General features: G+C 42.2%; 1 protein-coding gene across 3 annotated transcripts in view; it reads right to left on the bottom strand.

Moving 5' to 3' along the window:
• The window catches only part of cadps2 (Ca++-dependent secretion activator 2), a 157,410-nt gene that overhangs the window by 119,881 nt on the left and 13,791 nt on the right, over positions 1 to 23,738 (bottom strand). For all 3 annotated transcript variants that reach the window (XM_018704949.2, XM_051073199.1, XM_051073200.1), the window contains exon 2: positions 7,377 to 7,490. In XM_018704949.2, coding sequence (XP_018560465.1) covers positions 7,377 to 7,490 — 114 coding nt within the window. The remainder of the gene's footprint in view (positions 1 to 7,376; positions 7,491 to 23,738) is intronic.

The raw sequence follows: 23,738 nt of genomic DNA, 5'->3' as shown, positions 1-23,738 counted from the left end.
TCAGCAGTCCTTTAAAGTGACAGACTAACAGGTCACTCAACCTCACAGCAGAGACAGCGCTGAGTCATCGTCACCTCCCACTGATCAGGAACTCTGGGGAAAAACAACTGAGGAGGCAAAGGAAAGAAACAGCAGCAGTGGTGGGATCATAGAGAGGGAAAGAGGAAATGTATGTTTGAACTCCATCTGACATCAACCTGTTGGTCGATCGGACGCTAATGACAGGTTCAAATCTTTTCATCATCAGTTCTCTGTGTTCTCTCTGAACACTAACAAGATTTATAATTAAAGAGAAGAGATGTGATGTTAAACTGCCTGCCTGACATTCATCTGTTACTTTGACATGTACTCGCCACTGAAACACTGCTGCAGACCAAGCATGGCAACAACACTCCCCAATGTCAGGGGCCTCCCCCCAGCAGGACAATGCTCCCACCACAGCACAACAACCGCTCAGAAATGTCACCAGAAACACGACAAAGGGCCCAAGGTGTTGACCTGACCTTCAAACTCCCCAGATCCAATCTGATTTCCCAATTCTCAACCTGTGTCTACATTACAGCAGCATTATTGAGCAATTCAGTTATTCCTTCAATGAACACACATTTTTTTCATGCATCTAATTTGCGTATCACTCTATGTTCTCAAACTGCTGTTTTGGTCATGAGTACTTCCACTCAGAACACAAATATTTTGTGGTGAAAAGCTCCTGTATATTCAAAGGCAAGTATGTCACACTCTATAAAGACTGTATAAAGACCTTTAGGCACAACACGAAGCAGAGTTTTAGCTGTTCTAAAATCACTATAAACCACAGCCTGTCAGGGCTTACTGCTTTAATAGAGAACAGAGAAAAGTTTTAAGCCTTTTTTTGTTAAATCTAGGAACATAAAAAGGGCAGATTTAGTTCTTCGTTTTTGACTCAATTATTAAAGAGAATTAACACTTTTTATTCCCTTAAAGTTTTTTAAACCAAACAACACAAACAACCCACAATAAGAACAGTCTGGACTGCTGGGAAGATCTGATTTATCAGTTAATGGCAGCTTTCACGTATCACTCTGCTGTGGGAACATCTTTTCCTATGAAGCTGAGGTAAGACAACATCAAAGCCTTTACAATTTCTCTGTGCAACAAAGAAGAAAACATAAATGGATGCGAAAATGTTTAAGTCAACACCTGAAAGCAGAATTGTATGTTCATATATGAGAAAGACAAACTGCCTGCACGTACACTTCAAACGCTCACACTCCCCCTCAGCTGAGTGTAAATCCACTTTCATGCTGCATTAGCAGGCTTCCATGTGAAACTTGTATCAAAGCAAACAGACGCAGACAGATACCGGCCTCCCACTCACACACTGAGGAATACATGCATTAAACAGCCTGGAGGCAGAGTGACGGAGCTCCCGATGCATTCACAGCCTCTCTGTAAATGACAGGTGTGTTTGTTTGGAGGGTAAACTGTAACACGCAGCCAGTCGGACGCGCAGTTACACGATGTTCAGAGTTGAGTTTTGTTAGCCAGGTTTTCTTATGTTGTATGGTGCAGAACGACATGACCAGGAGACAGATGCATCGTGGTCAAAGAAGGGGAGCTGGTCATCAGGTGACCAACGATCAGCTGGAACACCTGGTTATTTATTACCTGGTGTTTCTTGACATAAGACTACTCCTATACTATACTTCTGTCTTTTACTGGAGTAACTGTTCCCTTAAACCTTCTACAGACCATATGTCTGTTTCTACCAGATTTATCTTCAGGATTTGAAGAGATATTCTGCTGATTCCAAACAGATTGGAAGAATCATGAGCAGGTGAAAGTGAGCTTAGTGTATTCAGTCAGAAACAAACAAAATCCTTTGGGGGTTTTGTTGCTGTTGTTCAGACTAAAGACAAATTTCTTTAAGACTCATGGAATTTATGACAGCCATTTATTATAATTTGACAAGAAATATTTAAATTAAAAGTTGGACTGTAACTCATTAGCACCAACTTGTATTCACAACATGTAATCATTAGAAAGTGTTTTGAGGCTGTAACATTCATCACTGCACAAGGTAAGATTCTGCAGCTTCAAATGTAGGTGATAATTAGTTGTGGAAATGTCTCCTTAAATCATTAATAAAAACGGAATAATCATGCCGTGTATCTTGAGAACTCATAAAGGTCCCAGTCTCAGGCTGAGAATAACCGATCCAAGATTTCTGAGTCACGAATTAGAGTTATGGATTTTTCGCAGAACACAGATATTGATTGGACTTATTTTCCAGCAGACTGTTGACCCTGTTATGAAGTTGACCTTTGACTTGGTTTTGACCGGCTGATCTGTCTTTGATTACTCTGCCGTCCTCCTCCATCTCATTTTCCGAGATTAAACGTGTGATTAGTGCAGAGACCGGTCTGAGCTGAGTACAAATACAGAGAACCACCAGCAGGTCTGGAGTCAGGTGAAATACTTTGTTAGATAATAAAAAAAAGATCTCTGGGCTGGAGGCACTTACAGTCTGAGCAGCAGCTTCCTGCTGGGCTCCAGAAATGTCACCTACCCGAAGCACCAGACTCCAGCTGCTTTAAAACACTAAATTACAGGTCTCACACCTGCAGCTCCAGCAGCACAAAAATATGTCCTTCATAAATATAAACTGCCTCAATCTGACGTGAGCGATGTGTTTCTCCTGCACAGTATCACTGACGGTGTGATAGCTACAATATGTTTAGGTTCCTCCCTCGACAGTGACACAACCTAATCATTCTGATCCTGCAGTTTGTTGAATTGAAAGGTCAGTTCATGCATTTTAATTTCATTATTGTCATGTTACTACTGCATGGCTCTACTCTTTATACAATTCATTTCTCTGGCCGTCTTAGAAGGGGGTTCCTGAGGATTGTAAGGAAACTGAGTCTCATATGTTCAACAGTTTGTAAAGAGAGATTCTGAATTACATGAGGGGCAATCAAAAAGTTCAGAGACTGCACATGTCACAACCAAAACCTGTGTCTGATTTAAATTTGGCTGCCATCCCCTTCAAAGTAGTCACCTTGTGTAACGATGAAATCGCTCCCAGTGCTCCTGCCTTGCTTAGAAAGTTCTGATAGTCCCGTTTTGTAGGTGCATCAAGCTCCATCTGCTGGATCCTCCTCCTTCCTGTGGGGAAGAAGTCACAGGGAGGTGGGACACAACAATTGTGTTGATGCACTCAAAAAACTAAGTGGGTGGATGATGGAGCACCCAATTGCAATGGTGCCACAGTTCAAGTCTTTTGTGCAGACGCCTCAGATCGGTGGAGTAGAATTCAGTGTTGATGGTCCGACCCTGGCAGGACATATCCATGGTGCACAACTCTCTGAATGTCGAAGAAAATGACGAGAAAGCTCTTAATCACACTCCTGACTTGAAGCACCTTCTTTGAACTTGGAAGACTCTAGGTTCTTCCATTGTTTGGTCTCTGGGTCACAGCCGTAGACCCAACTCTCGTAACCAGTGACGATCCTCAACACGAAGGTTGGATCATCTCAGGCCTGTTGACAGAGGTCCTCACAGATTTCGACACAGTGCTGCTTCTGCTCCATGGTGAAATTGTAAATGCTCACTTGTAAGTTGTCACAAAAACACGTCTAACACAGGTCCCGATGTCGACTGCAAGACGCATCACAGAATACTGACCCGTGAAAGTTATCGCTCATACCTGCTGCATGCACATTACTGTACCGCGCTCCATTATTCACAACAGGAATCGTCTCAGAACTTATTGATCGCATTTTGCATCACGAAAAGAAAGTGACAAATGTTGCTGAATTTTGGGATTTGTTGGGTCTAAATACTATATTTTAAAGAGAATGGGCTTGTTGTGATTCGGCACGATATAAATAAAACTGAATTGAATTGAATTTAATTGAATTGAATTTTCTATCTGCATCATGTCTCAAGTTGAATAAAAAATCACCACTAAAGTTCTCGGCAAAAAAGGAAAATGAAACACGTATCTTATAATTCCCTAAAACTGGCAAAATCTGATCCTTCTGCTAATAACATCACAGAGGACAAATTTCCACAACTTTATATCAGAAATAAAAAGCAGAGAGAAATCCCTGTTGTTGACACTGTTAGGTCACATGAAGCTTGTTAGAGTCACAGCCACAGACTGAAGGAAATTCACATAAAAAGACAACTGTGACCGTTTTCTCCCAGCGAGCAACATTAAATTAAATCACCTCCTCTGTATCTGTGATCAGTCACATTACGACTTCACACTGCAAAAGTGCAAGACAGAGGCAATTAAGACCACTTCAGGGACAACTGATGGATGAGGATTTCATTTCCTATTTCCCCCCTGAGCCTTACACACACACACAACACACACCTGTCTGCTGTGAAGAAATGAAAACCTAAAGACATCCTGGAGTGGTCAGAGCAGGTCGATAATGAACAAGTCTGGGGAGAACGGCCAATAAAGCCTCATTTCATCATCAGACTGTCATTCAGGTGAACAGGAGATTATCTCCAGCAGAGCTGCGTTCAGGGGATCAAATCATCTGGAAGAAAATAAATCAGCTTCCGCATGAAGTCGTTCAGGACAATGAGGACAGAGACGACAGTCCTGCCTCTCAGTTACTCCACACGCAGCAAAAAGCTAAAACTATGCCAGATGAAGTGTCTTATTTCAAGCTTTTGGTGTCTGAACACTCAAAGATTGATTATGATTCTGGTAAAAGTGAATTGTGCTCCACCTTTATCTCCTGTTCTCTGCAAATTGCCATGTTTTAATAAAAATTCATCCATCATATTCATAAAAGTTGACAGTCATGACTCACTTTTCCCTAAAGTCTTTTTAGCTGTGCATCAGACTCAGCGGTCACAGAATGAAAAATAACCCAGATTTCAGATTTCAGCAGATTCTGTGTCTCATCAAGCAGCCGAGCCAAAGAGCTCACGTATGGATGCTAATTAGACAAATAGCAGCCGAGCAGAGATGGTGTCCAACACAACAGCTCATAGGTGATAATTAATGAGTGTGATGGACAGAGAGGAGGACATGTGCTGCAGAGTGAGACAGAGACAAACACAGCCCTGAGGCCCATACTGATTTCAGGCAGTAAAAAACATTCTGCTATTGATACATCAGCCAATATTCTTTACACGCGTGTATGCAGAGTCATTTTTTGCAACAATATCGTCAATAATTTACTCAAGTACTGTACTGTAAATTTCATCTTGTACTTTCTGCTCTACCACATTTATCTGACAGCTTTAGTTAGTGCTTACTTTTTAAGATTTCCCATAATGGAGGATATAACAAACCTTTAGAACACAACACATTGTTAAAGAAGTTCAAACTATATTAATAACAAGCTGCTGACACATTAATGCTTTAGTATGCTTAGTCTATTTTTACATTGCTCTATTGGTACTTTTACTCAAGTAAAGGTCTAAATATCTCTCAGCTCTGTCGAGCTTTGAAATTCATGCTACAGCTTTGTTCTGAACCATTATTTTAATGGGTTAAACTTTTCATGCTCATCAATGCCTCAGGTGGAAAACCAGACTTTTAAATTTCAGTTTTTGTAAATGCAACGACTGGAACTGTCCAGTTTGGAGGACGTACTAGTTGCAATGCAGACATTTTTTCAGAGCTCTGCTGTACTTTAACCTTTGTTTCTCCCAGGAATGATGCAGAGTTGAAGCAGGATAAGAAGCTGAAAATCGATCATCTTCAGTTTCTCTGCAGTGACAATCGTCTTTCCTCAAGAGGAACATCTGCCATGACTTTACATGATAAATGGAAAATGCCACAAATCCCTGTTGTTGTCATTAAATGTTCGTAGGGTGGAGAAACTCTGTAACTGATGCTCCGACTTCACAGAAATACACAAACACCAACGCTGACATCTGTAAGATGACGAGTGTTTTGTGTCCGATCTCCTGAGGACGAGTCTCTGCGGTCATTCGGCCCGTCAGCTGCAACTGAGAGTTTGAACGAGATAGTCTCATACTCGCTGGCAATTAAGAGAACAAGCGACAAGTTGCCGATAAGATCTCCATCTCGTACCAGATTATAGGCTCTTCAGCAGAAGAGGGGAAGACAGAGATGAGCGGAGATAGAGGGAGAGATGGAAGCCGAGGAGCGACAGATAACTGAGAGACAGAGGATAAAAATGGAATAAAAAGAGTGAGGAAATTCACTGCAATCTCTCCTCACAGCTGTCCTCCTCCTCCGACAGCAGGGAGACCGAAACATGAGCCGTCAGGGGAGGGTTTGTCACGGTGTCTCCAGAGGAGTCAGGGGACAGATTCCCATCCACATGCTGAGCAAATTACAGGAGGAAAAAAATCCAAAAAGGCGGCAAAGAAAACCGTCGGTAGAATGTAAAACCCATGAAAAATGACTGTGCTTCTGTCAACTGCTTTCACACTGACATGACATGATCCAAAGAGCTCCTCAACCCCAATAACACAAGGGGAGGGATGAACTTTGAGAAGAGGTAAAAATGTTTTCAGTCAGAGAAACTATGCAGTGACGAGGGGGCAAAGGTGAAGAAAATTAAAAGCTTTAGTTTGAGAAGGGGGATTTGTGGCACCGGGCTACAAAGAGAGGAAAAACTCCCTCGCAAACGGAAAACAGCCTGTGGATCGATTTTCTAATCAGGTTCAGGCTGACGCTGGTGATAAATTTAATCACTTTGTGCCATAAGAGCTCAACAGCCACTCAGTCATCGGAGGTGTGGAGGAGGACGGAGGCACGACACCCCCCACCACCAGAGCCGAACACAGGACAGTCTGAAACCACAGGAAGCCACAAAACCAGCCTGGGTCAACCTGCAGGTCGGAGGTTTTACTGTGTTTGTGTTATTGTGTGACTCTCAGTGGTGGAAGAAGTAATCTGATACTTTACTGAAGAAAAAGTACCACACAAACAAACTAACAGATGGAGGCAGTGGTATTCCAACGCAGTAAAATCCCTGTTTTTGTCAGTGGAGTCTGGTAGTGATATATAGAGATGTTTCTGGATCTTCCTCTTTAATAAAAAGCTCTGTCTCTGTAAGGAATCCTCTCATCATGTTGTCAGACACTGAGAATCACAATCTGAGTCTGTCAGAGACAAAACAAGAACTTTAGAGGACGGACTCTGAAGAGGACGATTGTCCATTGGATTACACTGCAGCAGCTGTTGGTGGTATTTTGTCCCTATCAATCATTTCCACCCAAAAATACAGAAAATAAGGCCCAGGTTCAAAAATACCGGAGTTATCCTTTAAGACAAACTGTAAGACTACAAATTTACAGCATCAAATACCATCACATCCCAAACCAGACTCCTCCTCCTGACTCCTGGGTTTTTACAGGAGGAGGATAGAGTAGAGATAAAATCATCTTGCCTCGTAGTAGCTCCTCACGGCGTTGCAGAAAGCTTCATCAGCCACAATCTGAGTTTCTCCATTGAGGAAGGCCAGAAAACGCTCCTTCACCGCCTGTAGCTGCTGCTTGTTCACCTGAGAGAGAAAGAGGAGAGAGGAGGAATGATGGAGGAGAGGAGTGAAGGATGGTACAGAGAGAGTTTGGGAGGAGAAATGAGAGGAGAGATGTTGGCACAGGAGGGTGTAATCAATTAGAAACAGATGGAGAGGAAGAGCAGAGGATGAGAGGAAGGAAGGATGGATGAGAAACAGAACAAAAAGAACAAGATTAGACTCATTGTTAAAGTGTGACACCATCATTACAGAGAGAAGAGTCTCATTATCAAACAAATGTCTTTCATTAGGAAACAGAGTTCGCCAAAAACAACAGAGGAAGACCAATCTGTCTCAGAGAGGCTGGAAAAGTTCAGACGTGTTTGGAGACGGATGGAGATTCTTATAAAGGAGCATACCAAAGATTTTCACTCATTAACCACAAACTTCTATAAAAAAAATCAGCCCTTTGGATTTAAACCAAACGCTAAAAGGAAGCCTGACAACATTACTGACTGTGTCTGACGGAGGTGGCAGCACCTGATTTAACTCATTATCACTAATGGTTTAAGATTAAAGGTTAAAGATGGAAACTGACTGGATGTGACAAAATCAACATGTTTGATTCCCCAAACTGATCACACCTTAACTGGCAGACAAGTTAGATTTTCTTTTAAAAAAAAACATTCATTTGACAAGTTAAAAACATCAGATTTACACTGGATCAAAGCAGATTATCATTGAACTGAAGTTGTTCTGAATCAGATCGAACTCCCTGTAGTCATCATTTCTGAATCAGACAATGTTTAGTTATGTTTAGTTAGTCACATACACAGACTTTATATTCATACTGAAAACTACTGGATATAAACTGTCTGAGGTCTGAACAAGGTCAAGACCAAGAAAAAACAACAGATCATTCTCTGAAATGAGGATGATGACTTGTAGCTGTAGCTCTCCTGTCCATCTACCTGCTCTCTGACAGTGTACCCATCCATCTCCTCATCCATCCACTGTAAACCATTTTCAAGCGTCTGGTTTGGTGAAACAAACATTTTCCAACAACACCACTACTCAGAGCAGCGATCCTCAGCAGAGCGGAGCAGTCAGGCCTGAGAGAGAAATCTCTCCCATAAATGTCATCAGTCCTGGTAATTTCTGCCCAGTGAACCACGGCTGACATATTGTATGGTATGAGAATTTTAAGTTTTCATGAGCGACAGAAACTGCTGCTTCATAAGCTGCATATGTATGAGGCGTCAGGAGGACGCTGGCGTCGAGAGGGTAAAATTAAACCATTATTCTTATGCTTGTTGCAAACACTGCCAGCAACAAATACATTCTGGGAGTCAAAGTGCCAATTTCCAGGGACACAAAGTGAGCAGCGACTTATCTCACGCTGACAGCTTTTTGTGTGGGCTTCTTCACGTTCCCTGTGTCTGAATGGAGACGCTGTGGTTCGCCTTTTACCACGGGAGGAGGGTGTTTTTATGAAAAGCAGCAGGACGTGACCGTTCACATTCAAAACAACTCAACATCCATCTGACAGGTTGAAAATGTGAAACACAGTTCATTAGAGATAAGGATAACTGCTGCCGAGGGCCGGTGTCAGAGTGAAATGTGGGACACAAGCAGCAGCAGACATTCGTCCATCTGGGTGGACGAAGCAGGTCATACGGGATCAGACCTGTTTGTGGATCGGATTCAGCAAACTGCTTCATCACAAAGCTCCAAAGAAGGGAGGGGAAAGTGATCAAAAGGAAGGATTTTAATCCAATTATAGGTCAATGTAGGATCTCCCCTGATGGGTGCAAAAATAAACGGTTGCAAATTGGTCATTATCATAAACTGAGATCTGCCACAATTGTGAAAACTGAAAAGCCAACGCCTGCCGACAAAACTGATCAAACTGATACAAAAATAATCTTTGTTGTTCGTTGGTGAACCTAAACAACAATACAGGTAATTCGTTCCTACCCTCAGATAAATCCCACACGAGCAAGCCAGCAGGAGGCGTACCAGAGCTTCACTGTCATGGTAAAGATAATATCAAGGCGGTTAATGTTATGGAACTCTCTCTGTAAGTTTAGGCATAGAAAGTACCAGGTTAGGTTTAGAAAAAGTTCATAGTTTTGGCTAAAATTGCTGGTCAAAGACACAACAATAACTATCTACTACTAACTCAGGTCTCTTGTGTAAAAAACTTGTGTTTGATTGTCCCAACCATCCACCACAACCTCCTCCTAGCAGTTTTCACTCTTCATACTACGACATCTACTTAATAGATGTCATAATAACTACAGCCACTGGATGTCACTGTGGGCTGTACTAAACCGCTGTGAAACGTACATGTGGTCGTGTTGTTACAGTCGGCTACCTGTGGTTGGCCTGTCTGTGCGTCACTCAGAAAACAGTCACTCAAAAGAGAGACTCAAAAATGGACAAAAACGTCTTGTTCTTGCTAGACCTCCACTATACTGAGATGGTTTTTGGTGCTTAAACCAACAAATACATCTAATTATGGCAGAACAAAAACGTCAAATAAAAGGCAAGGCAATAAAATATAATGTAACACAGTATTTGAGTAGTGAAACACTGTTAGTACCATAAGTTGGAATAAAACGTAGCATGGAGAAAGGGTGACAAAACAAACAACAAGAAATAAGTCAACACGGGAGAGCGAGGGAAGGAAATGTTCGGATCGGCTCACCAATAAACCATGTACAGAAACTGCGAAGAGAAAAGTGGACGTTACAGATAAATAATTAAAGAAGGTAAAGCCTGTTCCTGTCGGTATGAAACGTTCAAAACAGTATCATAATAGTAACAATAAAAATGTCCAACTGTGTTCAAACCAAGAGGGAGAAACTTTATGTATTTGGGGGACTTGATGTGTTTGGCAAAATGTTGTTAACACTTTTCAGATTTAATCTTCAATACTGTAGAAACATTAGACAGTGAATCTCAGGCAGGTTTAATTCAGTCTCTTCCACCTTTTCAGAGCAGACACCCAACACGAGAGGATTATGTGCTTTCTTCCTTTGAATAGAAATACTCTGCTACCACAAAATCATTTCCTGTTCTAAAACCTTTTTGGCTGAATTTTGGAACTTCTCTGTCTCTTTTCAGGTGACTGCTACAGTAATGGCTTCACCGTGCATCCCGTCCATGAAATGAGAAAAGAGGCTGGATATGCACAGTGAAAAGCCACCTGACAGGTTTTGCTTGAATTTCTGTTTCGTGCCTCCACATCTCCTCGGCTTTATCCAGGAAATGGATTTATCCCGGGAGGAGGGAGCGGTGGTGGTAGTGAGGGGGGTTACAAGCAGACGAGGGGCACTTCTGCTTCGCTTCAGTGACAGAAAACATCCAGGTGGTGGTTTCATTTTCCCCTCGGGGGACGTCATTCTGCATGTTGGACCCAAATTGCCGTTCTTCGAAAGCCTGCCCGCCGAGTGGAGCCACTCTGAGGTCAGCAGGTCGACATCTCTAAACGTTCAGGGAGCGTCGACTCTCAGAGCAGCTTTCAGCAAAAAGAGACGATTAACTGCTGTCGGCTTTTCATTTCCCTGCAACCCTGAGAGCTCTCCAGCCACAGGAAACAAGCAGAACTTTTCTTATTTGTAGGTACTGACTGTGACGACTGGAAAGTCAGATTTTTATCCCAGCAGCCTGTTATTCTGTTCATTAATGAAGTTAGAACTGGAAGACAAAAATGAAAGAGTCTTAAATCTGAAGAAATGTCTTCATAACAGTGTCTGTTTACAGCACGATGCAGATAAAGAATGCAAAAGCGTGAGATACTGTAAATATCCAGGAGCTTATTTTGAGTTACAAGGTTATATTTTCCTTCTGGAAGATGAACAGTGAATAAGGATATGATGTACCTGCGCCTCTCAGCTCCTATAGTATCTGTACCTTATGTTTCTGCCTCTGTGCTCCCCCTTCAACTCTCCCAGACCTTCCCACAGTCTGAACACCTCTGAAAACCCAGAGAAACCCAAGATTTGACTGCAGTGTCTGTGCTGTATGAACAACATCCTCCATAAGGAAAAAGACGTGTTGCGCAGAGCAATAAACTGGGTATTGAGTCAGAGTGATTCCTCTCCACTCCATGTGATTGGAGCTGATCAGACAGCCGGTCATAGAACTGTCAAACTGTCAATCATTATGAAGCAATCCAAAGGATTTCAAACAGCCACCTGTCAATCTGACACAACTGATCAGATGTGAAAAGAGACACAACAAAATCAAAACTCTACCGTCCTCTTATTACTAAATCTCACAGCAAACAATGATCTAATGATAACGTTACTACAGAGACAGAAACACTTCTCTCTGACATTCAGTTCAGTCTTTAGCACTGATAAGTGTTGTAACTCTAAGTCAGAGTCTTCTACCACAGAAACGTTTCCAAGAATCCAGGAACCATTTTAGTTACTTTCAAAGCAGAAATCTGGGTCTAAATTTAACGATAACCTGGGCCTCATTCTCGGTTTTCTTGCAGAGACAGAGCTTTGTATCGAAGATTAAGATCCTTTTTGTTTAACCAGAAACAACACTATATATCACTACCAGACTCCATTGACAAAAACAATGATTTTACGAGAGATCAGGAGCTGCTGAATACCACTGCTCATCTGTTAGTTAGTTGGGAGAAGTATTAATCTTTACTGGAGTAAAATACCACACAGTAACTCAACAAACTAACAGATGGAGGCAGTGGTATTCCAGCAGCTCCTGGATTCTTCTCTGTAAAATCATTGTTTTTGTCAGTGGAGTCTGGTAGTGATATATAGTATGTTTCTGGATCTGACTCTATCTCTGTAGAAATCCTATCCATGATGTTTTCAGACACAATAACAATCTCAGTCTGTCAAGGGACAAAAACAAGACTTTTAGTGGACGGACTCTGACGTGGACTGTCCATTGGATTACAGTGCAGCAGCTGTTCACTGTTCTTGATCAATACTGCACAGATTCCAGATATAAATCATTTACACCCAAAAACATGAAGAACTAGACCCAGGTTCAAAAACATGTTTCAAACAAGTTTCTGTGCTATGACTCCTAGCCCAAGAGAAACACTCTAATTTACCTCACCTTCAGTTATTTAACTATTCAATTGAAAAAGGTGGAATCAGCCAGATTACAGTCAAGAAGCTATAGAGTGAGGAAAAAGATTCTTCATAAACAAATCGGCATCTGTGTTCCCACTGTGCAGCACACCTGTTAAAGCTGCTGAAACAGGTTCCCTGTGAAGAGAAGAAGTTCCCTCTGCTGACATGATGAGACCTAAAGTTTAACAGCTTCTTCATTTCAAGCTGTGACAGTGAAACATCCGACCTGCTGCTCATCTGTCTGAGGAAGTTTTAGCTGCTCTGTGTGTGTGTGTGTGTGTGTGTGTGTGTGTGTGTGTGTGTTCACAGTAGTGTTTGTTTATGCTGGAAGGCTTTAATTTGAGTTCCTTCCTCTCCTCAGAGGAGGTGATAGGTTATCAAGGACAGTTAACAGCTTATTTGGGCCTCAGTGAGGACCTCCCGACTGCGATCAATAAACACAAGGAATGCTGCATGTGTGTGTGTGTGTGTGTGTGTGTGTGTGTGGGCTTGTTTTACTATACATTTGGGGTCCAACACCTTTGTGGGGACCAAAATGGTGGATTACCGCGAATTTAAATGGCGGATTGAGAGTTAAGACTTGTTTTTAGGGTCGGAGTTAGGCATTCAGTTGTGATGGCTAAGGTTGGGGTAAGGGGCTAGGGGATGCATTATGTGAATGACTGGTCCCCACAAAGATGGGTGTACAAAGATGTGTGTGATGGAGAGAGAAAGAGAGGGAGATGCCACGACAGAGAAACGACCACTTTTCTCGGTTCCCGGCAGCACTCTGAGCTGTCAGGATGCAGAGATGTATCTGTCAGACGTCTCAGATTAATGGACGCAGGGCAAAGTGAATTTGTAAACACACACACACACACACACACAGAGTATATGGGTAATCTTCACAGTGCCTGAGGTAATTATATCAGCCTGTATTGCCATGGCTGCCACTTTTCGAGGGCACACCTGCCTGGATTTTCTCTCTCCACTCTGTAACCTACCAGCTCTGTTATTTACCACTTCAGCTACTGCCTGCAGCCCATGAGCAAGGCAGCTGGAAATAGGCCAGAGAAGGGAAGACAGATGGGACTTTTCCTCTTAAAGGACTCTCTCAGCCACAGTCGTGTCCATCAGTCCTATCAGTAAGACAAACACTGTGCTCACCAAGTTCATATTTGAGAAGCGGGAACATTAATCAAAATAAGTCAAGAAATATGAGCAGTCAGAAGATTAGACAGGTTGGAAATAAATCTTCTAAGAGTCTGAATTGATTCACAGATTACAGAAACAGAAATTCACTCATTCAGTGCTCACTGTACATGATCACAGCAGGATGCTCCCACATCCCACAAAAACTGCTCAGAAATGTCTCAAGGAACACGACAAAGAGCCCAAGATGTTGACCTGACCTCCAAATCCCCAGATCCCAATCTGATCCAGCATCTGTGGTATGATTCAGAACAAGCCAGATCCATGGAGGCACCCCACCCTGCAACCATCAGGATCCAAAGGATCCACAGGACACCCCCAGAGGTCCTGGTACATGACCCGACAAGTGAGAGCTGCTTTAGCGATGTAACTGTATGTTTCGCGATTATCACTTCACATGTACTTTAAGTTGCTTTCTTTGTCAGTTTTTCTAAAAGCATGAGCAGATTGTATTTGACCACTAATAAAGTGTGTCTTTTGAGAACTGATTGACTCCAGAAAATCTTTGATATCTCTTTTCAACAAGTCTTCTCCAGCATCCCTGAAGAGGAAATCTGCCAATATCCACTGAAAGGTTTGGCAGATCGTAGGTCTGGAGGTAAAACTGCACAGCTCCAGCTTCCATCACAGAGGTGTCATTAAAACACTTTATTAAAACATCACAACTGGTCCCTGAGTCACCAGAATCAGTGTCTGACCACAGGGCTGTCGGCAAGAGACCTTTTTTAATCAGCCACCATCGCAGGACAGTTATTATCTGAACACACTGGTAACACTCCAGCTCTTTACAAACCTCCAGGCAATGCACACACACACAGAAACACACAGCTCACTAAGCCATCACACTGTTTCCACAAATTGACTGATAGTTTTCTGCCTCTCAGAGACGTTTGCTTCAGACTGAAATAGTTTGTGCACAGCAGAAGTGACAGGAGGAGAAATTTATGTCCCTCACAGTCACTCACACACAAACTCCTCCGTCCATCGCCTCTCGTCCTGCCTGGAGATTCAGGACCTCACTGTCTGCCCGGCCGAGATCCTCGTATCTCCAACGTGTCGTGTTTCCAGGAACAGAAACAGGAAGTCATGTTTCATGTCTGACACCTGCAGATTTACAACATCGTTACCTCAGGTTGGAAATGATTTCATCAGCCTCAGAGGTCGCACACAGAGCAGGGCTGTGTTTTCAACAGGGCTGCAACAGGCCATTATTTCTATTATTGATTCATCGTTCTGTCAATAAAATGTCAGAAAAAAGGGGAAATGCCTGTTGTTATTTCAAACACCCCAAAGATAACGAACTCATACGTTCGAGTTCAATATTTACTGAGGAAAAGAAGCAAATCTTCACATTTGAGAAGCTCGAACCAGGAAATACTCAGCTTTTTTGTTTGAAAAATATAAAATAAACAACTGAAATATTAGGGCTAAGCCTCACCCACTGCCATGGTAACAACAAGTGCAACCACAAAACTCCCAGCTAGCCGATGAAATAATAAACAGTAATCCAACGTTATCCACACATTATCAACGTAAATGATTATCAGTTATTCCAGAGAAAGACATTTAATGATGGTGATAGTTTTGTGTTATGTGACCAGCACAGACACTGGGAAGGAGACGAGACCATGTGTCAGGCTACGAGTTATAGCTATGCTAACAGGATGTGGAAAAAGTCAAGCAAGCCAGACTTAAGATGATCCCCAGATCTGAACCTGAACTGTCAGTAAGAGCTGAAACCAGGACTGAACAGTTAAACAACATGACCGAGTGCAAAATCCTAACTTATCTTTATAACACCCAGGCCTACAGTTCGAGATGTCTCTAGATGTAACTCTGATCTTAAACCAGATGAAGGATCTTAGTCCTCAGACATCTGAGCAAACAGCTGTCCCCACGTCCTGAGTCCACCCAAGATCCTCACAGAGAAACATTGATTAAACCTGAAACTGTTTTATTCAGAGTTTTTACTGATTTTAATCAGAGGAGGAGACCTCTGAGGAGAATCCAGCTCCTGAACCATCAACAGGAAAGGATCTGAACCTGCAAATGAAACTCAAAGAGCTGTTTGACATCGCAACCAAACCGACTACTTGTGTCACCCAGCTGGATGTCGCATACATTTTGGAAAACCCTGCACACCCCAGAAAAAAATCTTCATCTTCATCGTTTTTATCCAGTTTCCCACTAAAATCCTGACTCATACCACAACAACTGTCGAAATAATCACAATATGATTTTGTTTGCACATCACTGTCAGTAACAGCTGAGACGTCTGCAGCTGCTAACGTGTCCTTTTTTCTATTAAAGATAGAAAAACTTGACTCTATGAACGCCCGGGTCGAAGCAGATCGTTCTCTCTGATGCTTCAAAGCTTCAGCCCTGTGCAACAGATCCAGATTCATTTTTCATTTTCTTCATACACACACACACACACACACACACACACACACACACACACACACTGACTGTGTCACATGGCAGCCATATCACAACTCCCTTCATTGTCATGGCGACGGTCCTTCCAGCACATACAGAGCATCACTGGTGCAGCTGCTGCCAATCACCATCAAACTGTCACACTCACACACACACACACACACAGTTATTATCCAAACAAAGTTTCTGCCTTAAGTTCGACTCCCGCCTTCAATTAATTCACAAAAAAACTATAATTAATTGTCAAATAATATTTCAAATGCTCGAAAATATTTTAAAAATGTTTCACGTTCCTCTTGTTTAGAAACCAGTCAGGACCAGAACCAGTAGAAGTTCATATTCATGGATGATAATTCTTTGTCTTACTTCTGTTCTGGGAAAGAATCACGCTCTAGGGTTTTAGAACTACAGCTCCCACAACGCTTTGGGAGATGTAAATAGTAATGGTGCATTCCAGTTGTACTTGGAAGTTGGACATTTCAACCTGAACGCCCCCTGAAGTCAGAACTCAGTCCATTTCTCCACCTTCTTTTATTTTCTGTTTGCTACGACTCTCTCCTCGTCTTTTAGCCTCTTATGATGTTAATAAGCTCTAATGACTTTTTACACGTATAATTTAACTGAGTGAAACAGCAGGAGTGTTGGTTACAGTCAAACAACATGTCAGCTGATGCAACTGTTTTTCTTTCATCTATTTTTAATAACAGATTCCAAAACTGTAATTTTCCTCTGAAGGAGGTGTGTAATCTTCCTCTCTGCTCCCTGGACTATACATCAAGCTGCACAATATATTCATTTGAATTTCTTTCAAAACAGAAAACTAAATTATAGTTTGTGTGTTTGTATTTGCAGAGAGAGAAATGAAGAAACATTTAGCTTCAAGCTGACGTCCTGCTGCGTCTCATAATGATGAGTTCATGTTGAAGGAATCCACAGAACATCACATCGAGATGCTGCTGCTGTCGTCAGACATTTTTACCCGACGGCAGAGTTCACAGGAGCAGTGAACCTGAGAAATTCATTATCAGACTGAGACTAGAACAAACAGATCGTCAGGACCAGTTTCAGCTCTCGAACCTGATTTCAAAACCTCTGGAGAATCAGCACTTCCAGCACCATTCAGGAAAGTTTGTTCAGAGGTTCACTGCATTTTGATGGAAACCTAAATATAGCTGATGTTTTTAGACTCAACTGTGTCTACCAGGGTTTTCTCTAAGCACAGAGACATTAAAACACTTTCAGCCGACTATTTTCTCACTGTTTCAACTCACATTGCTGCTTTTTTTTCTAACGTTCTAACTCTAATCTCCAGATGAAGGATTTCAGTCATCAGACGTCTGGATCTTCAGTAATCAGAGAAACAAGCTGAGCAAAAACCTCTGATCCAGATGAGTGAAGGACCTAAGGTTTCCCAGCAGAACACTGTATTGTAACGAGATGATCGAGTTAACAGCGTTCACCTTCTGCCACTGTCTGCTCAGTTAATGCAGGTAAATTACATTTCACTGCTAAAAATAAACCACGGGTCTGTAAAATAACCTCTTTCTGTTCCTAAGTTTTACTGCTGTGCAACTGAAAAGTCACAGGTTCAAAACACCATGAGACAACATATATACAACCATCAGGGTGTAAGCTGCTCCACCCTGCTGCCTCCATGAATTCCTGTCTTAGTGGAAACTTAATTTTCTACATTCCTGAGCATCAAACTGTTTTCATTACCTTTGAATCTTGAGCCTTATCTCCTGTACACAGATACTCGGTCCGTCTGTGCAGCTCGGAGACCAAGAGTGAGCCCTCCCCGAAGACAAACACTTCCTCCACTCCCTGTATAAACACCACCAGCTGGCCTCTGCAGGCCGTCTGCAACCTCACACTCATACATACCTGACCTACATGCTGTTGTGGTAAAACACATTTCTATGTGTGCTTATGCCTTCATGGGTCCACACACACACTGACTCTTGAGGTCAGATCAGGGTCAATTAAAGGTCAGTGAAGCTCTGGGTCTGATAATGTTAAAGGACATCATGTCTGATGGTTAATTAACTCCAGTGTATCCGTCGACTGGTGAAAGCTCACATCCGTCATTTTTTATTAAATAAACGCTGCAGATTTTCTGACAGTTTCCAGGGTGAGCTGACATTCAGGAGGAAACACTGGAACATTTAAGTCTATGGAAGGTTTTAATTACCACAAAAACTGCTGAGAAATGTCTTGAGGAACATAACAAAGAGCCCTGGCCTCCAGAGTCCCCAGATCCAAATCTGATCCAGGATCTGTGGGATGATCTGGAACAAGCCAGATCAATGGAAGCCCCACCAAATAACCCACAGGACCCAAAAGATCCACAGGACATCCCCAGAGATCCTATGATCTTCCCCCAGTGGGTCAGAGCGGTTTTGGTGGGACAAAGGAACGCTACACAATATTAGACAGGTCCCAATGATGTTCATATTTTTATGACTGAAAACAGATCAAATTAGTTGTATAACACCAAAATCCATGTGAAAATCAGGTTGGAACAGTGGCTTTATGCCTCCACCAGCCAGTAGGGCTCTCACTTTTTCAAAAAAAATCAGTATCAAACAAATTCAAAATGACCCACAATTAATTCCAACGCATACCCCTCACTATTGTCCTCCATTTTTGTAACAAAACAGCACTGCATTACCATTAGCTTAGTTTACGGTCAATAGATCAAGCTGATAGAGCTCCCTCTGCTGTATCACAAGCAAACTATTTCAAATGGTCTGTGTGCTTACAGAGACTGCAGCCAAATTCGAATTTTAAATAAAAAGTGACAGCCCTACCAACCAGTCCTGCTGCAGATAATTAGTGAGTGAATTCTGAAGTCATGGTCAAAAACATGTTTTGTGAGTTACTAATGACTTTTGACATTTGGACCTTTGAACCACCAAACTCTAATCAGTTCATCCTTGAGTCCAAGTGACTGTTTGTACCAAATTTGAAGAAATTCCCTCAAGGTGTTACTGAGATATCACGTTCACCAGAATGGGATGTAGAGACAGCTGTCGTCGGCGTAGAGGAGTAATAAAAAAGAAATCTGCAGCTTTAACAGTTAACTGTTGTTTTAATGAAGATAATGCTGATGCATAATTAGTAACTCATTTCCTCCCAGTTGTACTGTTGGGAGGAAAAAGTGTATGAAAACTGAATCAAACTTATCTCGTCTTGTGAACAGATATTTTTAGGAGAAAGTCAATCAAAGCTGAAAACTATGAGCCTAACTGCAAACTTTAACAAGCAAACTTTTCTATTGTTAAAGTTACATTCCTATAATAATATTTTACTGTTGCGGCCATATTAGACCTCCTGTTTCTGTCTGGTCCATCTGTACCATCACCTGCTTTCTATCACAGGGTGATTCATCATCACTGATTTTCTTCTGAAGATTTATTGCTCAACAGCTCATTTCCCACAGACACAGGCTCTGATATCACCCCGTCTCAAAATGAGATTTCACCACATGGAGGTGTGAAGAATCAATCCTCACCTGCCTCTCTTATTTCAAACTGTCAGGAATCATCAAACTTCCTGTCCCTGACCTCCCAGGAGTCAGACAAACTGTCGGTGTCACTCTGCAGAGAGATCAACCTGTAACAAGCTGATGCACAACAGCTGCACAGGATCACATACAAACATGACAGTGAGCGGTCTGTGGACAGAAACTTTTTTCTGAACCAGATTGTGGAGCTCGCTGAACGAAAGCTCTTTACTGTTTCTGCTGAGTTTCTTTTTCCATCTGAATGAACAATGGCAGGTGCTGCACACTGCCTGTTTTACAAGCCAGGAGGGTGTGACCATGGTGACAATCCTGTATAGATATTTTTCTGTGATTCCTGGTTCAGATCCAGGAATCTGTTCCTCGGTGTGAGAGGAAGGAAGCTGCTTTCTCAGCTGTTTCCTGATATTGTTGTTGACTGACTGTTGGATCCCGGCCATGTCAGTGTTTCAGACAGAACAAACTGAGAGCTAATCAACAGCAACAAGTGGTGCCTGAGACTGACGAGGCCTCAGTGTTTGAAACAGTTTCACTTTCCTGATTAAATACAGAGTCAGTGCAGCGTGACAGCAAAGTAAACAACAGTAAATACAGTTCATCACCATTCTGGGATGATGGAGCCAATCACAACCTCGTTTTGACTGTCAGCTGCATGGGTCAAAATCAAGTTAACAATTATTAGAGTTAAAAACCACCACTTTCTATTTAGAGTTTGTGTTTCTCTTCATTTCTTCATCATTATATATCTCTACCAGACTCCACTGACAAAAACAGGAATGTTACCCAACAGAACACAGGAGTTGCTGGAATACATTCTGTTAGTTAGTCTGTTATTGTGTAGTACTTTTACTGATGAGAAATATCTGAATATTTCTACCACTGAAAGTCACACAATAACACAAACACACTAACTGATCAAGGCAGCAGTATTTCAGTAACTCCCATGTTCCACTTGATAAAATTCCTCTTTTTGTCAATGGAGTTTGGTAGTGATGTTTCCAGTCAAACAAAAATGATCTTACTCTTTAATAAAAAGCTCTGTCTCTGTAGAAATCTTATCCATATTGTATGCATTATAACATCATCTACAGCTATTTAAGAGCTTGTTCTTTGCTTGCTCAGCCTCGTAGAAACAGAAACTCCAGGGGATAAAGCTGCAGATATTTAGTTTCTTCAAGACAGAAGTGGGCGGCAGCAATCCTGGTTTCATCAGGGCTTACTGGTTTTGGCATTCTGGTAGATCTAGCTGTTAAAAGTTCATTTAACTGCTGCTCTTTCTGTTACTCAGCCTAGATGAAGGTGCCAACAAGAGTGAGAAAATCAGGGACACAAATGTTACACAAGTGTTGGAATCCATCAAAAGCATCTCCTTCCTAATGACTGCCGGCGGATTGAGCCAATGAGGTAGAAAAGCTCTCTACTGGGTCGCAGCAGGCAACAGGAGTAGAGGGAGGAGAGGAGAAACAGGGAGAGAAGGTGGAGGAGGAGGAGGAATCTCTAGCGCAGAGGGGGAAGGATGAGATTGAAAAGAGTGGACCGGGGGAGAAGGGAGATGACGGCTGTGACTTCACCAGTGGAGAGATAAAAATAGAAACGGAGCGCTGCCTCAGCTCGTCCGCCGAGGCCATTTGAATCAATTGATCATCGCTGTGCAAAGGGGAAGCTGAAGTCTTTTATTAGATTAGTGCATCCAGAGAACTGCAGCCGTGGTAACGCAAGTCCATTCAAACCACTTCATCACCATCACAATACGTTCCAGCGTCACCTGTCAAAACGCTGAGGAAATGTCACGCTATTTCATAAACCGCCATAAGAACAAGGCATTCAGAATCAGAATCAGAATCAGAATACAGTCCATGGACTTCCAGAGAGGTCGGTTTCATAAAGTGACTGTACAGCTTCAGGCGTTTGCTGCTACAGTTATTTTAGCTGCTGTCATGTCCTCAGCATCAACATCAGAAACCCAACCAGTGAAGCTCATCTTTAGTTCTGATGCTGCAATAAAACACTGAATTTCTGGGTTGGCATGACTGCAAGACAATTTTTTTTCTCTGATAACTTAAGATCCTGGTATTCAGGAGGTTTTTACCAGGGAACTGAGGTTCAGTTATCCACAGAGGTCTCTGTGAATGAAGGAGACCATTACCCTGATTAAAATGACAGATTTTAGTCTTTTTTTGTCAGATATTATACCTGTAACTGAAACCCAGAATTTCTTCTGTTCCAGAAATAAGAAAAACCTAGATCAAATTTACACTGACAATTGTAACAATGGAACTAAAATTCCAGTTATAGCGAGTTAAAGCCGCCTGACAACACTGTCAGCAGCCCAGCAGGAGAGACACTCATGGGTGTGGTAGGACTTCATAACTGAGCTGTGACCAAGACACCAACTTTATATCTGCAGTGTTTCCACTGTTCACATTTTGTGGCGGCAGCTGCTGCAGCTGCAACGTCATGAAGTGGCAATTATATGACTCTACAGAGAACTTTTAATTTGAAATGATGGCTGCAGGAAGTGGAGACAGTGGTGACACCTGGGTGAAGAAAGGTAGATTTAACCAGCTAACATTACATTCAACTCTTGATCTTCACTCTACATGGTGTCTGGACTTCAGCTCTCTATGTGGCTGGGCTACCAGGTTCTTTCACGTCCGTTTATCGTGTGTCCTTTAGAGTTAATCAACCTTAAAAGTATTTGGTTAGTTAAGTTTAACCCTCAGCTCATGCAGACAATCTTGAAGCCATGAAGGAAACAAATTCCCGTCAAATGCTAAGAAGAAAACTGAACGAGTGTGATTTGATCTTGGTATCAAAGCACTGAAAATGACATTTCCCTGCAGTCGAGAAAGTGCTGTTCAAAGTGTGTAATTTCTGATTTAATTCAACTGCAAAGCTCAGTGACATTGATTAAAATAAAACACAAGTGGGGTGGGAGAGTGAGACGAGACGGCTGCCATCAAAGAATAAAGGAATTTTGTCACAGCAAACAGAAAGAGATGAGTGGAAGCTGAAGTGATCAGAGGGAGAGAGCAGCGAGTCTTACTCAGAGATGATGGGGTTTTTGCTGACAGTAGCAATATGTTGAACGTATTTATCATGTGAGCAGCGTAATGACAGACTACAGCTCCTGTGACTCTGCCACAGAGATCAAAGATGAGGAAAAGATGGCTGCTCACCCACAAAGACAGACACGTCAGAAACACCAAGTTTCTATTCACATGGAAATGTGTTCTTACTGGATCTCTGCACGTTTGGAAAATCCTGATCAAAACATCTCAGACACAACGAAACATTTCGAGACGCTCAGAGTCTTCACACGATCTGTCGACATCAACACAAACACCTCCAACATTATTATTATATTATTAGAACTGGTTGACATCTTAAACTGGGAGCAGCTCGACCTCACAGCTACGACTGACTTTCAAACTTTCTTCATGTTACTGACATGAACGTATCAATGATATGAAGACGAAGCTGGTGTCACATGGGATCTTTACTGTTTGCAGGCGATCCACAGATGTTTTGTTCAGGCAGAGGAATAATGAGTTGCAATTATCGAGCTGTCATTTCATTTCAGATTGAGACATATTTAGGTCGGGCAAAGCACATGAAGATGAGAGCAACATGTCAGGACTGGTATATTTCAGCTACTGCACCTTGACTGCTTTCTGTGTGTGTCTGAATGTAGAGATCAGGTGCACAACCCTCTACACTGCTGATACACAACCACTGAACCAGGCTGAACTCTTACTGTGCTGATGTTAGCTCTGTAAAAACTACAGTTTCCTACTCAAACAGCCTGGTTCTGGATGAGTTCTACCTCCCTTCCTGGACCATTAATGAGTCTCCAGACCAGGCAGGTGGCTCTGCATCCTAATGAGAACGTCATTTATTTCTGGAACGTGAAATCGCTGCTGCTCTGCTCCACAAACAACAAACACCACGAGGACAACAAACAAGAGGGGAAATATCTGGGAGTATCCGAGTGTGTTTGCCGATGTGGGCAGCTGC

This window comes from Lates calcarifer, linkage group LG10, assembly GCF_001640805.2.
Source record: "Lates calcarifer isolate ASB-BC8 linkage group LG10, TLL_Latcal_v3, whole genome shotgun sequence".
NCBI classification, from domain to species: Eukaryota; Metazoa; Chordata; class Actinopteri; family Centropomidae; genus Lates; species Lates calcarifer.
Note: the sequence above shows the minus strand (reverse complement) of the source record. Positions and strands in the feature narration are given on the sequence as shown.